The 14,658-nt window shown below is 49.8% G+C and overlaps 4 protein-coding genes across 5 annotated transcripts in view; 2 read left to right on the top strand and 2 right to left on the bottom strand.

Annotated features, from left to right (window-relative positions):
* Window positions 1–2,057: 2,057 nt before the first annotated feature.
* slam (slow as molasses) lies at window positions 2,058–5,689 on the top strand. The gene is made up of 2 exons (XM_020955108.2): window positions 2,058–3,828; window positions 3,893–5,689. The coding sequence occupies exons 1-2, from the start codon at window positions 2,110–2,112 to the stop codon at window positions 5,687–5,689; spliced, it is 3,516 nt and encodes a 1,171-aa protein (XP_020810767.2). The 5' UTR covers window positions 2,058–2,109.
* A 728-nt stretch (window positions 5,690–6,417) lies between these two features.
* DIP-epsilon (Dpr-interacting protein epsilon) overlaps window positions 6,418–14,658 on the bottom strand; it is a 45,365-nt gene continuing 37,124 nt past the window's right edge. For both annotated transcript variants that reach the window (XM_020954763.2, XM_086841121.1), the window contains 3 exons: window positions 9,225–9,367; window positions 7,829–7,987; window positions 6,418–7,758 (listed from right to left, as the gene is read on the bottom strand). In XM_020954763.2, coding sequence (XP_020810422.2) covers window positions 7,574–7,758; window positions 7,829–7,987; window positions 9,225–9,367 — 487 coding nt within the window. In that variant the 3' untranslated portion in view covers window positions 6,418–7,573. The remainder of the gene's footprint in view (window positions 7,759–7,828; window positions 7,988–9,224; window positions 9,368–14,658) is intronic.
* Window positions 9,734–12,532, top strand: Nepl5 (Neprilysin-like 5). The gene has a single exon (XM_020954762.2). The coding sequence runs from the start codon at window positions 9,958–9,960 to the stop codon at window positions 12,019–12,021; it is 2,064 nt and encodes a 687-aa protein (XP_020810421.2). The 5' UTR covers window positions 9,734–9,957; the 3' UTR covers window positions 12,022–12,532.
* Nepl6 (Neprilysin-like 6) lies at window positions 12,168–14,597 on the bottom strand. Its single transcript, XM_020954469.2, has one exon. It carries the CDS (start codon window positions 14,549–14,551, stop codon window positions 12,593–12,595), a length of 1,959 nt encoding a protein of 652 aa, XP_020810128.2. The 5' UTR covers window positions 14,552–14,597; the 3' UTR covers window positions 12,168–12,592.

The raw sequence follows: 14,658 nt of genomic DNA, 5'->3' as shown, positions 1-14,658 counted from the left end.
AAGAACGCAACCTGGACGCCGTGTGTATCAAAGAGAAAAGCAAGCGATAATTATTTATATTAAAAATTTCACTTTTTCGGCACATAACTCATTAAATGCCATATAGACAAAAGGCCGCGTCAGTTCGGCCATGCCATGCGGTATGCCGTATAAAGCGAAATATGCAATTTAATTTATTAATATATTAAAAGAGCGGCAAACGGCAAACGAAAATTAATCTGCGCATCCCGCAAGCCGTGGCGGCCGGGACCAAAGAGATTCGAGAAGAATGCGAGTCGTTAACGGGTCAATGGCAACACAACACTTCCGCAGCTGGGAGCCCACAGGCTCTGGTATCTGGTAGTTGGTAGTTGGAAGCTGGAAATGGTGGCACAACCCGCTTCACTGCATCGCCGCCAGAGGAGGCAGTGGTGGCGCCTCGCCGTTTGAGCACCCAATTCATATTTCAAGCACGCTTCGTGAGGCTCTTGATTTTGCTTCTGGAACCTTATCGATGCTATCACAGTGAATTCTTTGCGTCACGTTGATCACGGTCAAGTGTATGAGGAATTTACCATTCCCGAGCAATGTTAATTGTAATTGTTGGAATTTTAACACACAACTCAAAAGTACAGACAACAAACAAGAGTTTCTCTATAAAGTAGGGGAAATCTTGTAAAATAAACCGTAGTCAATTCGATTTAATTATACCTCCAAATAAATAGGGATAATTCGGCAGGCGATGGCTTTAATCTCATGAATAGTTTACCAGATATCGCATTTTCGATGCCCTCCACTTAATCGCTGTTACGTCTCCCCATTTCGCTTTCCTGATTTCGATGGCATTAAAAGTATATCTGCGGTTCCCTTTCCACTCCGCAGTTTCCACCGTATCTATAGGATTCGCAGTCCACGGATTGCTCTTACTTTTAAAAGTCAGACACAGAGGAAAAACTCTCGCACATCGCTCTTCAGTTTTTCAGTCCACTCTCAAGTTACTCGCACTCGAAGTAATTCAATTCAATTTCCGACTTCTCTGCGCCGCACAAACGACGATATTAAAGTTATTGAAAGCACAGGCCAAACAAATAAACGGACGGAGTGTTGGGTGGGGGGAAATTTGTGGGAAACCTTTTACTTTCTCGCCCATTGAGTCCTACTTGGCGAATTTGTTGTCTAGACAAAGTCGCTGCCATGCATGAAAATATGCCACGTGGCTATTAGCAAATTGAAACAGTCTATTTAAAGGCCTGACTATGTCACAGATGATACAATAACGAGAGATTTCCTTTCACAGGCGTCACTGTTGGCACCTGAGCTCTCTCCCAATCCCAGCTCATTCGAATTTACTGCTTTCGAAGTGATTTGCATAAGGTGGTAAATGGCAAACAAAGTTCAGCTCGCATAACGGGCGACATCCTCCTCCAGGTTTGGCTTGAATCGTATCAAAATCAGAGCTCGTCCCCTGAGCCCTGCTTTCGCCTTTCTCCCATCCTCATACCAAGCCTCAAGATGCAGAAATTTCAGTGTGTGATTTTTATTGTGACTGCAACTCGCTTGGGTCTTGTTAGTATTCCCATTTTCGGGCGAGATTTTTGCGCTTGGTATGCAATGATGCTGGGGCCTGGGGATTCCCAGTTGCCGCACACGAGGTGTTAATTGGAATTCGCATTTAATAGCCTTCTTGACAGCTGCACGGACATCTTTATTATACTTTACTCTCTACAGGAGGAGGAGGGACATCTGCATTTGCCATGACCTGCACTCTTTAAGGCCATAAACTATTTGCAATTTTTGCAACAGATCAGGTCAACTGGGCTTGGACTTTCCTGGAAGGTAAGCGAAGGCAATTAAATTACTGTTACCGCGGGAAATCCATTAGCTTGACAGCTGCGACATTGGGGCTTACCTGATCGCTGATCAGCGGATCAACCCGTATCGGAGGTAGCGGGACATTCGCCATTTAATCCCCGCGAATTAGGATATCGGATACCTGTGATTTCTAGATGCACATACCAGTGCTACATTCTACCTGTGATGACTATAAGAACTGTGGCCCGGCAGCGGAAGGGCACAGTTACAAACTGCAGCGTCTAACGTGAACACCAAAATTCAAAAGCGAAAATCAAGATGGTCCTGAGCAACTCTACACCAAACAACAAGCACAGCGAGATGGTCGTGGACACGGCGGCCATGAACAGCGAAGATCTCAGCGAGCTGTTGCAGCTCAATGCGGAGATCGAGGAGCGTCGTCGTTCCAGCCAACACGGAGACGCTGGCAACGCCTGTGGCCTGCTCCGTGCCACCATGACCCGGGAGGAGCTCTTCGAGATCTCCTCGTTGGATGACGACCGCTTCCTGACGGCCCTCGAGCACCAGAACTCTTATGTGACGCCTGGACGTGTTCAAGTCACTGACTTGGACCTGTCCAGCATTGAGAATCTAATGAAGTATTTCGACGAGGAGGTTCCAGTCACACCCACCAAGAGCCTGAAGGCCGCCAAGATGGCCGCCTGCTCGGGAAAAGTGGCCAGCGCTATTGCCAAGCTTGGCATCCAATCGGACCCCGTCACTCCGCCCAAGCCAAAGATGAGTGGCAAACTGAAGATCAGCGAACTGAAGCAGAAGTACGAGCAGCAGTCGGAGATGCATACCCCACGTGGCGCCTCCAAAGCACCCGGAAAGACCTCCGCGAAGCTGCCCATGAAGGTAAAGGAAATGGCTCAGCTGTTCAACTCGAAGATCAACCAGGTGATGCGCCGCACCGAAGAGCCGCAGTACGTTGAGCTCCAGAACGAGATGTCGCCAGAGGCCAAGCCCCAGCCCCAATCCCACCTCAGAGCGGAGTCCTCGAGTTCTGGCCCCTGCCTGGTGGCCGAGGAGGTGTTCCGTGAGCTGAGCGTGAAGGACAAGGCACTGTTGTTCAACAAGTTTGTCGGCGACATGGCGGCCAAGCATCCCAAGTTTAACGCCCATGCTGCGGGTCTCAAGGAGAAGGTGAAGAAGCAGATGGCCCGTGGCGAGGTAGTAGCGGAGCAGCAGGCCAGTGTCAAGCACCTGGCTCAGGAACTGGAGGCCAAGTGTGTACTGGAACAGGGTTCGCCACCGCGACCCGGAGGACTCTCACCATCCAAGCCGGCTGAGAACAAGCCGGAGACACCCATCTCTCAGCTTCATGTGAGTACGCTGACGGTGATCCTCAAGCCTAGTCCGGAAGGCAGGGTGCCGCGTACTCTAAGCCGTCGGTGTCTGGAACCTCAGAGCGACAGCCATGCCCGAGAAACATCCCAGAAACGCAATCTAGACGCTATTCGCCGGTCCCTGCCCACAGAAGCCTATGCCCCGCCGAAAAAGATCCGGCGCACTCGTCAGGAGCGCAGTGGATGCGAGAGCCAAATGTTTTTTCAAAACGAGCAGCTGGAAACCCTTTTCTACAGCTGGCTCAGCACGGAGAATGGCGTGCAGTTCGATATCACTAGTGTGTCGAATAGCCAGCAGACCATTGAGATAGCTGCAGGGGAAGATGATCTCTTGGAGCAGCCGATGCCCGAGACGAGTGCAGCTTCCATGGGCGATAGCACCCAGAAGACCGCCGTGGAGCAGCTACTGGAGGAGGCCATAGCCAAATTAGAGCTGGAGCACAAGGCCAAGGAGGACGACCACGTAGAGGAGAAGGAGGTGGATACGTCCCAGGCTCCGACAGTCAAGTCTACTCCGCGCCGTGTGAAGCGTCAGGCTCCGCCAGTGCCTGCTCCTCGACCCAGCCTGAGCCAAACCCAATCCAGTGCCTCCAGTTGCAAGCAATCCGAAGCTGAAGAGAGCGAATCCGGGTTGTCAACACTTCCAAAGGTAAATTTAAAGATTTTTATAATAATTGGAATACATATTAACCACTTCTTTTTGCTCCTTTTAGATAACCACCGATGAATCTCAGCCGGAAACTCCAAGGGAAGGCCAAGAGCAAACTCATTTCGATTTCGCCAAGCCACAGCGTCCCCCTCGCAAGAAGAAGATGCGCCGCACCCTGACCTGGAAGAAGGAGAACTCCATTGTGGAGGCCACAGCCAATGCAATCACTTCCACTGACTCTGACTCGGACTACAAGCCACCTGCCTCTGCGCCATGCAAAAAGAAGATGGAAGCAAACTCCAGTATGCCTGAACAGAGCTACATTGAACTGGACAAGTCTCTGATGCGCCACGTGAACTCGCCTCGAAAAATCAAATCAGCCTACACCCTGACCGTGATGTCGTCTCCCTCGCCAAACGCAGACAGCGATCAGTCACCGGCCCATACGCCAAGGCAGTCCCTTGCCCAGCCCCTGCGGGATAGCTTTATTGACCAGGGCTTTGAGACGTGCTCCAATGATCCAATGGACAGCAGCCCGATGCGACGATCTTCCTTTGGCAACATCGGCTCGAAACCCTCCGGTTTCTCAACCCCGGTCAAGGGACGCACCGGCTCCAGTCCGGCCCAACAGCAACTGTTCAGCCCCATTCCCAACCTGGAGAGGCCGCGACGCAGCTCCTTGGCCATGCAGGTGATTCGTGAGGACCAACCACTCGATCTGGACGGCATTTCCACAACCCCCTCCACGCCCTGCAGTGAGCGGGAGTTCTTTGCCAATGCGCCTACCGTTGATATTAACTCCTCTCAGGATGAGATGCCGGCTGCAAAGACACAATCGATGTTCTGGATCACTGCCGGTGACTTTACCGTGTCCCTGGAGATATTCTACAACAGCCCCGAGCGCCTACGACTGCTGTACGAGATATTCACGCAGAAGAGCTGGGAGACCCGGGACCTGGCCTTCGGCATCGATGGGCATAAGTTCACCCGTGGTGGAGGAAGCTCAAGCCCAGCCCGACAGACATTGCCGGACCGTCCGCCCAGCGTCCAGGGCTGCTCCCACTATTGGTTCGCCAGCGGTGACCTGGCTGTGCCCTTCAGCGGCAAGCTAATGACAGGCGAGAAGGTGGAGAAGCTGTTCGCATTCCTCGACTCTGAGAAATCTGATCTGCGATTCGGAGTGGATCACATCGAGTTTAGCAGCGTTCCGGAGTTCTGGCCCACCACCCAGAAGTACTCGATCGAGAGCAGCTACAGCATGCTAGTGGGCCTTCAGACTGGTGCCAGCAATGGCCTGGAGGGGCGCAGCAAGTACTCTTGGCCCAACAACAGCGGCAACGCCAACCAGACCATAAAGACCAGCGACCTGGACCAGACGGAGTTCGAGTCTGACAGCTTCAGCAACAACAGCGGAAGGTTATCCTTCTCACCCGACATGTTCTCCCTCGACTACGAGGCAGTACCCTTGGACGAACTGTTTGCCAAGTCGAGTCGAGGTGCCGCTGCTCCCACTGCTCCCGTCATGTCCGTCCCCCAGATGATGCAGACGCTGAAGCAGCAGCAAAGCAAACTCCGGAGCGTGGAGCAACGGATCCGCAGCTACGACAAGCCTGCCAATCTGGCGGATGGCTCGCTGGAGCACTGCCGCAATACGCCGGAGTATGTCCACAAGTTGCGCTCCATCATTCGGGCCATCGACAACATTGGCCGCGACGATGGCTTCCGAGCCTGCTCGATGGAACAGCTCGAGAGCTTCATGTACTTCCTCAGCGAGTATGCGGACATTTGCTTGGCCAACTGCAGTGAGCACATGGACAAGATACTTGACACTCTCCTGGATCGTCGGGCCGTTGAGGTCTGAGCCAAGTAGAATAACTAAATAGTTCCTAGAATAAGTTCCTCTAATCTATAAGTTACCATACAGCAACATTAAATGTTACACAGACTGAAGAAAATACAAATAAAAACACAAAACAAAAAATTCAACGATTTATTCACTGATGAAGGGGCATACTTTTGGGAGTGGTTGATATTCGCAATATCATAGATTTAGGCGAAGTCTCTGTTCATAGGAATAAAGAATGCTATAATACGCCACTTGAATCCTGATGCCATCCAGCAGCCCTCCGGCATGTCTGGGCTTTGTTTTCGCTGCGCACATGCCACGTAGGAGGCCAAGAACATCACGGAGTTTAGAAAAAATAAATGTTTGCTTTTTTCCCCCGCCAAGAAAATACGAATGTCTCCTGCACTCCAGGCACTCCCTGACCAGCCGGGGGCCTCGATATTTGTGGAGTTGCAAGAATTGAGAAGGAAGGAGTTGAGCCCTCGTCTCAATAACAATTTCACGTGCTCCAAGTGCTCCGCCAACACAGGATCAAATAAAAATCGACAATAGTTGCACTCGAGAGTAGGGCAGGATAAGCATTTATGCGTTCCTTGGTCACTTGTTAGCCCAGTGATTCGAGTGGAATTGTTATTGATATGTGAAGGAGCAGTGTCATCTGCCGGAATTGGCTGTGCATATTATCCACTCCACCTACCTTCCTGCAGGATCCGGATTTTAAGGAATAAAAAGGCATATTGATGTGTAAGAAGCAATCCAAATAGATATTTTATTTGTGTCGCTGGCTGCTTGCTGGCTTGCTCCGTTCGGGGACAAATTTCTTTAAATGTACATTATCACTCTTATCGTTTAGAAACACAAACTAAGGCCTATTATATAGGTATTTAAATATATTTGTATTTGTATATGTATAGTTTAGAACGTACTTATGTTGGCCGCTGGCTTACCTTTGGTTCAAATAAACTGATATATAATTAAAACCCACTCGAACTCGCCAACTAACTTAGGTGTTTATCAACAGTGTTTTGTATTTCGTATTTGCTTTCATCTCTTTATTAATTGGCTTTTGATTAATACTGTCTCGCGTGCCTGTTATATGGGTTCTTTTTTTGTTATTTTGTCTTTGAGTTCCTATATCATAAATTGCTTCCTGCCTATCCTCGCTGAAGTGGGCAATCGCTGAGACGCCTATAACGAGTACATAATTTACAATTGTATTTGGTTTTATTCATGCGTATGCGTTTTTATTTACAATTCGTGAGTGTGTGTGTGTGTATCCTGTGCTTTGTATTTTAACAATTTGGCAACATTTGAAATGTGTATTTATTTCGCTTTTTTTGCAATTAAATTAATTTATGTTTCGACTAACTAACCAGAATGTATTTGTGTGTTTACGACTGACTGTGCTAAAATCATATGTTGCTTTGGTTGCTTTGGCACCGAACTGGGCATACCCTTTACCAGTATGATGATATCATTGGGAACGCAACTAAAGTGGTGAAAATATGGGAATCATGCATGAAAAATTGCATCTGTGGGAATGAGCAAGCCCCCATCTATACCTTGCGATAGGGTGTGCCTAGTCGGCTTGGGTGTGAGTCAACTCGGTTAATTAATTTACCGCCTTTGTTTGGGCAACACATTTTTGAATAACACCCGCACGCAGCGGGCTATTGCGCCAAACAAAATCCAATATTTATGTGTAGCAAAAGGGTAAACCAAAGCATGACTTCGTTAGCGCAACCATTTGCTTAATTAAGTACATAGTTTTTATGGTTTATCATCCGCTCCGCTGCAGTTCCTTTTTTCGGCTTTTCGGGTGCGTTGTTCACTTTTAATTTCGATTTGTTTTTAATGGCACTTTATTAATACGATTTCTATGTGTGTGTCCGTAGTCCTCTAAGCCCGCCAGTGCGTACCCAGCAGCGCACAGAGCGCAAGGAGCCAGCAGTAGGGCGCAAGAGGGAGGCTCCGGCTCCCGCTGCCCTTGTCCTTGGACCAGTCGTAGCCCTTGGGACTGTTGCCCGTCAGCTTCTGCTCCGACTTGCCAATGTCGTTCAGGTTCGATTGATATTTGTTGCCCGCTGTAAGTGCCCGTAAGGGCACGGTCAATTAGTTTGCCATCTAAAGCTGCAGTTCGCTGTTACTACTCACATTTGTCAATCACAATCACCGAATTTGTTGGCCCGTCGCCGCCGATCCCGTTCAGCGGGGTATTGTGGTAGCCATCCAGCGTGTTTGCCGTTGTCGTCGTTGTTGTACGCCGCAGCGTTGTGGTTGTGGGCGGCGGTTGTGTGGTCGGCGGACTTGACACTGTGGGGCATAGATTTTGATATGAATCAGAATGTGTATTTATATATCAGTGAGTGGATGCATTCGCAGCAAACAATCGCGTCTAGCCACAAGCCGCAACTCCCATATACATATATGTATGTACAAAAACCGACTTCTCAGCTCGATATCTTAACTGCTATTTTCTGTGTTCCCACCCAATTGTCTTCTCTTTTCTGGCCACGTAAATCCAGCCTCCTTACCCTCGTCCCTTTCCTTTCGATTTCAATTTCTTGGCCCCGTCCCCAGAGCTCCTTGGACTTCTTCTTGGCTCTGGCTGACTGGCTGGCTGGCTGGCCTCTCTTGGCATTAAATTCGACAATTTGTTGAGGAAATTTATGGGGCCTGGCACTTGGCCTTGCCTTGGCTGGAAATCCCGAAACCAGGCAGGCACCTCCCAGCTTCCGTACGCCCGTATCTTCCTCTGACCACTCAATAAAATTGTCACAGGTTCATTGTTCGCATTGTTGGCGCTGTTCCCCCACTATTATCAGCGGCCATTGTTACCTTTAATTGGTAGAGCGACACCCACTTCCGTAAGAGATCCTGCCATTGTTGTGCCACCGGCAGCCAAATAAAAAGCGTGTACATATAAATTAACTTGTCGCCTTTTCACATTGGCCATTCTTGGTGGCCATGGTCATTTATTGGCGCCAACGCCAACGAGCGGATATTTTATATTGTTTTATGAACTTTTGTGAACGAAATCGGCACTGCCAGGCTGGGCATTGGGCTATAATGGCCGCCCAGCCATTGACTGGGGAGTGATTTAGCAAATTGACAGATTATTGACACTTTATTGGTCCGGCAACGGCTTTAATTGCCACCTTGTCCCGGCCACAACGAGGTAATCAATAGATAAGGGAAACCTCTATAACATATATATATAAATGTTGCATTCATTTTCGCTGCGCACATCGGAGCCAAGTGAGATAATTAAAGCCAAAGCACTTAAAGTACCGCACCAACAATGGATGGTTATCTCTGGCCAGGGCACAACCAATCAACTGCACCGACAAACGCCATAATTAAAGCCACAAAATGTTGCAGTTTTGGATTTTCAACCATCTAAACACACACTCCCAAGCCCCATGCCCCAAGCCCCAAAGCTGGCCCCCTGTAATTTATACCACATTTCGGTCGGTGCCCGGAATCGCTGTGGCTGTGGATCTGGCCCAATATTAAAGGGTATAAATAACTGGTATGGCTTTGCACTCACTGTAGAGCTTTATGTTGCCGTCCGTGTCGCCCCGAGGATTTTTGGCGACACACTTGTAGTTCCCATAGTCGCTGCTCTCCACGTTGATAATGGTCAGTCGCATGGTCGCCTTGTACGACGGATGGCCCGGAATCGTTTCGGTCCTGCAAGTAGAGAATAACACAAACCTTGTTATTAGCATCAGCAGCGGTACGATCGGCGGTCTGAGGCAAGGTCAATGACAGCTTTTGCGTCGCGCGTCCATGATCCGTTGCCCATTGTGGGTCAGTCCCAATGAGCGGCAATCGGGAATCAAGGCCAAGGTGAAACTGATAAGCACCCACTTAAGGCTAATCAGAATGCGACCTGGCAAGCCGAGCACAGTGGCTTCAAGTGCTATTTCATAAGCTTAAGTTGTTAATTATATATTCTAACTAAGAGAAACGATAATATACTAGGGACTATGGACTGTAATTAAAAACATTTCTATCTTATAAGGATATTATTTCTTTAGCTAAGAACAGTTCCAGAAATAAATTCTTCATTTTAATGGAAAATAAAAATAACATAAAGTTGTTCGGGCTGTTTTGCATAAAGTTCCTATGCCATAAATCGGATTACTTGAACTAGTGTGCGACGTGCGGATTCCACGATGAAGACTGACAGGCAACGGGGGCTTGCTCTAGTCCGTAGTCTCCGCGATCCAGGCGGCTTAGTGTCTGGCCAGTTGTAATTTGTCACAGTCGGAACCATCATGCTGAGGCTCAGCTTGGCGGCTTGGCTTCTCTTTTCGCTGGCCTGGCGCACCACGCCCACCGCCTGCCGCCAGATACGACCGCCCCAGAGCATCCAGCAAATGCTGGCCACCCAGTTGCAGAGCTACATGGATACTAGGGCGCGTCCCTGCGAGAATTTCTACCAATATGCCTGTGGCAATTGGCAGATCCAGCAAGAGGAGCAGAACTTTCCGCGCGAAAGGGAGCGGGACAGGGACCGCGAGCGGGAGAGATACCAGGAGCAATTGCTGCCGACGGATATTTTGGAGGGGATTGACAGCTCACTGAATCGACGCCTGGAACTCCTGCTGCGGCGCAGCAACGGCAGCTCCATTGAGGGAGACTCTATGGTTCTGGAGCTGATGCGTCTTTACTATCGCTCCTGCAAACGGCTCAAGCCATACAACCTGAAGAAGTATCTGGTGCTGCTGCAGCCCTCCAACCTGACCCATTGGCCATCGGTGGGTCGAGGCTGGCGGCCCGACAACTTCGACTGGATAACGACAATGGGAAGACTGCGGCTTCATGGCCTGAATGGGGCACTGCTGCGCATGGATGTCCTACCGCGGTGGGATGACTCACGCTCCTACAGCCTCTACGTGAACAAACCGAGTCGCCAGGAGACACTCCCCATGGGGGAGGGTGCCATAATCGAGCTTCTGCTGGACATTGGTCAGACAAAGCGGGCTGCGAATGCCCTAGCCCGCCTGGTGGACGACTTCGAGCACAAGTTGCACCGCCTGCAGGATCTGGACGATGACGAGGGACCGCGAGAAATGCAACTGGGCTACCTGGCCACCTATCTTCCGCAACTCCGCTGGCTGTCCTTCATGCGACAAGTGCGCGATGACGCCGAGTTGGATCTGCGCTCCACGTTGATCATCGAGAACATACCCTACTTAAGGGCACTAAGCGAACTGGTTGAGGCCCAAACGCCGGACACGGTCTGCAGCTATATCATGCTCAAGTGGCTTGCGTTCCTCAAAACTCAAGGCCCGGCGGAGATCTCGCGGAGAGAGTGCGTCTCCAGCCTGCGAAGGGCTATGCCCCTGGCAAGTAGCTGGCTAATAAGCCAGCGTTTCTTCGATCCGGACTCTGAGCCAGAGATTCGCGCTTTGTTTCGTCGACTAAAGCGGCGGTTTGGCCAAACCCTGGCCGAGAACCGACTTCGACTGTCGCCTCCCCTGGTGCACATTCTGCAGCATAAGATACGTGCCATGCGCCTGCAACTGGGATTTGTCCAATTGGATGAGCAGGAGAACGTCGAGCAGTATTACGCCCACCTCGAGCTGAGTGATCACAACTTCTATGGGAACCAGCTGGAGTTGCTCCGCCAGCGAGTGGTGGCCAACTACGACCTGCTCTCGATGACCTCCACAAACTTAACGAATTCGACCAGAGGAAGCGTAAGCTACCTGGCAGAGAGCTGGGACGCCAGTAACTCGTCGCCCCTGTATGTGAGGCCACGCAACCTGGTTCTGGTGCCACACGGACTGCTTCAGCTGCCGGTGTGGCACCGAAACATCAGTTCACTGCAGCAGCACGCCGTGTTGGGGTTCGCCCTGGCCCACGAGATGGCTCATGGCTTTGACATGTCGGGAATCGATTACGATGACCTCGGCAACATCATGGGCCCCGTGGAGGAGATCGGGGCGAGCAAGCAATTCCGTCAGGGGCTCAACTGCATGCAGCAGCAGATGGCAACCGGCTCCAAGTGGCTCGACGAGAAACTGGCTGACTTTGCGGCCCTGCGGCTTGCCTATGAAACATTCTTCGGCGTGCGGGCGGATCAGAGGGAGCCGAGGGATCCCTTGGTACCGCAGTTTAGCCAGCGGCAGCTATTCTTCATTAGCTTCGCCCAGTTCTTCTGCGGACGGACGCCTGTCTCCAGTCTTCGGTCACAGTCGCAGGCACATTTGGAGCACGCCGCCGATGAGCTACGAGTGATGCAGACACTGGCCAACTTTGAGGAGTTCTCGAGGGAGTTTGGGTGCGAGAAGAAGGCCAAGATGCAGGCCAGCCACCGGTGTCGACTCTGGTAAGGCTCTTAAATCTCAACGGATTCAAGCTTTAAGCTTAGTGACAATTCCAGAACAGAAGTAAATTTCGGGAACATTTATTCTGCTTTTAAGCAATACAAATCGACGCATGTATAACATAAGATTTCCCCGAGTTTCTCATATTGTTATTGAAATTGATCGATCGCTTCAACGCCATTTTATTAATCTTCCTTTATGGCCCTATTATACTAATTAGAAAATTGTACATAGAAAGCTCAAAGGCTGTTGAAGTTAAGCCGAAATATATTTGATATAGGGTCACAAATTCCTGGAAACAATTATGATACCTCTGCCGGACATGAATGTTCCTATAAATTGATATATCGAAAGATGGAGGGGTTCGATCTTTGACACAACTGCCATTGCCCATTGACGGTAAATGTAAATGTGAGTAAAGGGAATGTAACGTCATGTATTTAGAAGGCTAAGCAAAAGGTTCTGTGTTGAATATGGTACAAAATTGAAAAACAAATAAATGTGTAAAACAACGAAACTAATGCAGTGACTTCAAACGAGTTAGAATTTCAAAATGTTGGATTGCTCACAGCTGGATTCACCACAGCTGGCACTTTTCGACCGGAGTCTGATCCCTGCGACATCCAAACGCCCTGTCGAAGGGTTGAAAGCCATTCAACAGCTGCTGCAAACGCATCTCATCGTTATCGTGACCCACAAAGTTTGAGGCGGCGACATCTCCGCAGAAGAACTGCGCCAGATTGAGGAAGAAAAGTTGCTCCTGTGACTTGTTGGTGAAGTCTAGTCGGCTCTGGTTGTTGACGTTATCAAAATAAGTAGCGTATGCCAGACTTAAGCCGGATATGTCTGCTACTCGTTCGTCGAGGTACTGCGTCTTATTCCGATTCATGCACTCCAAGCCTTCTTCGAAGCGCGATGAGCTAAGGATCTCACCGCCCATTTCAAAGTGGTTACCATGGCTATCGATCAAGATTCCAGTGCCGTCGACGGCGTGCATCAGCTCGTGGGCGAGAACGAATCCCAGAAGACTGTACTTGAACACATCGTGACTATCGGGTAAGAAGAACGGCTCCTGCAGAATACCGTGCGGCACTATGATCACATTCTGGCGCATCATGAACATTGGGCCTGAGCTCATGGCCGAATTGGACTCGGCCATGTAGAAATATTCTCCTACACTCGGCGCAGAATGACTAAGTTGTGCCATTTCCTTTCGAGTGCGGAACCGCAGCAACTTTAGGTGCTCCCGGTTGTAATCCAAATCACCTGTTGATATTTCCAATTCGTCATAGAACTGACTGACGAAGCTTTGATGATCCAGATTCTTTGGCAGATTGCCAATATTAAGGGAGATGGACTGAACCTTCCGGGTGACCATCCTGCGCTGCCTGGGGGTCAATCCAAGCCGATTGCGCTCGATCTGCAATAGGAACTGGCGACTCAGTTGGTTGATGATCTTCTCGACCTCCAATGTGTTTCGCTGCAAAGCTTGGGGCTGGAGAAATCGCTCTTTATAGAATAGATTAGTGGCCAGATTCATATTGCGCCGCAGATCCATTATACATTGAATGGGCTCTGCGCTCTCCATTGTATCTTCCAGCAGGTGGAGCACAAAGCGGGACATTATATAGTTAACCACCACCTCGGCGTCCGATGACTCCATTAGGCGATTGAGGGCGCTGAAATAGTCCAAGTTCTGGAACTGCACACGCAAGTCATTGGGAATGGTGTGACCTACTACTGTCTCTATAAATTTGCGCCAGACGTGGCCATTTCTGCGCTCTAACTGATGTACAGTCATAAGCTGGATGTCAGGGTCTTCGTCAGCTTCCGTTAAGATTTTAACAGCCGACTCTAGTCGCCTTATCTTAATCGCCTGTGCTAAGGAGCCTTTAGGCTTAACACCCATCATACGGAGCATAGCAACGATTTCGGTAAACCCATTTAGATGCTGCGACTCAAAGAGCGGCATGCTAATGTCGACGACAATCTCCTCTCTGTTTTCAAGTCTTGGTATGATCAGAACGTTAATTAGCACGTTTCTGAGGCCGTAACGGTGAAGATGTGCCAGGGTCTCCATCCACTTGAACTGATCCTTGGGCCAAACCGTGCCTCTGGGGCTGAATTGAGGCCACGCTAGTCCATCGGCTGGAGGTGCCAGTCGCAGATAGTGCGAGATATTGCGCGTGCTGGCCGGAGCATCGCGGCAGGTGAGGTAAAAACGTAGGGCCTTTGCCTCAACAGTGCCCTCGTTAAAGCCGGGCATCCGTGAGCTTCTCTCCAGTTCGTCCATTAGCTGGAGCAGATTTTGGTTGACTTTGTGGTCGAGCATCTGGGTGATTTCAGTGAAGGGGTCATCTATGTGCCGAGCCGCGTACTTGCCGCACGCATGCTGGAAGTAATTACTGCAGGCGTCTTCTCCCTCATCAACATAGCTGAGAATGTTGTTCAGCAGGCGAGTGTTTGCGCCGATCACCGTCTCATTCGCAGCTATAGAAGCACTCGCAAAAAACAAAAGACAGATAATCCACTCCATAACTGGCAGTCAACTGAATTGTGAATCTAGAATTCAGCGACTGACTCGCAGAGATTCGCGCTCTATCAGTCGAATACTGTATGCCGGGGTTAAGCAAGTCCTGATAA

Source organism: Drosophila serrata, unplaced genomic scaffold (assembly GCF_035046125.1).
Source record: "Drosophila serrata isolate PLE 108 unplaced genomic scaffold, ASM3504612v1 contig_100, whole genome shotgun sequence".
NCBI lineage: Eukaryota > Metazoa > Arthropoda > Insecta > Diptera > Drosophilidae > Drosophila > Drosophila serrata.
The sequence above is the reverse complement of the archived record's forward strand: the minus strand, read 5'-3'. Positions and strand labels throughout refer to the sequence as shown.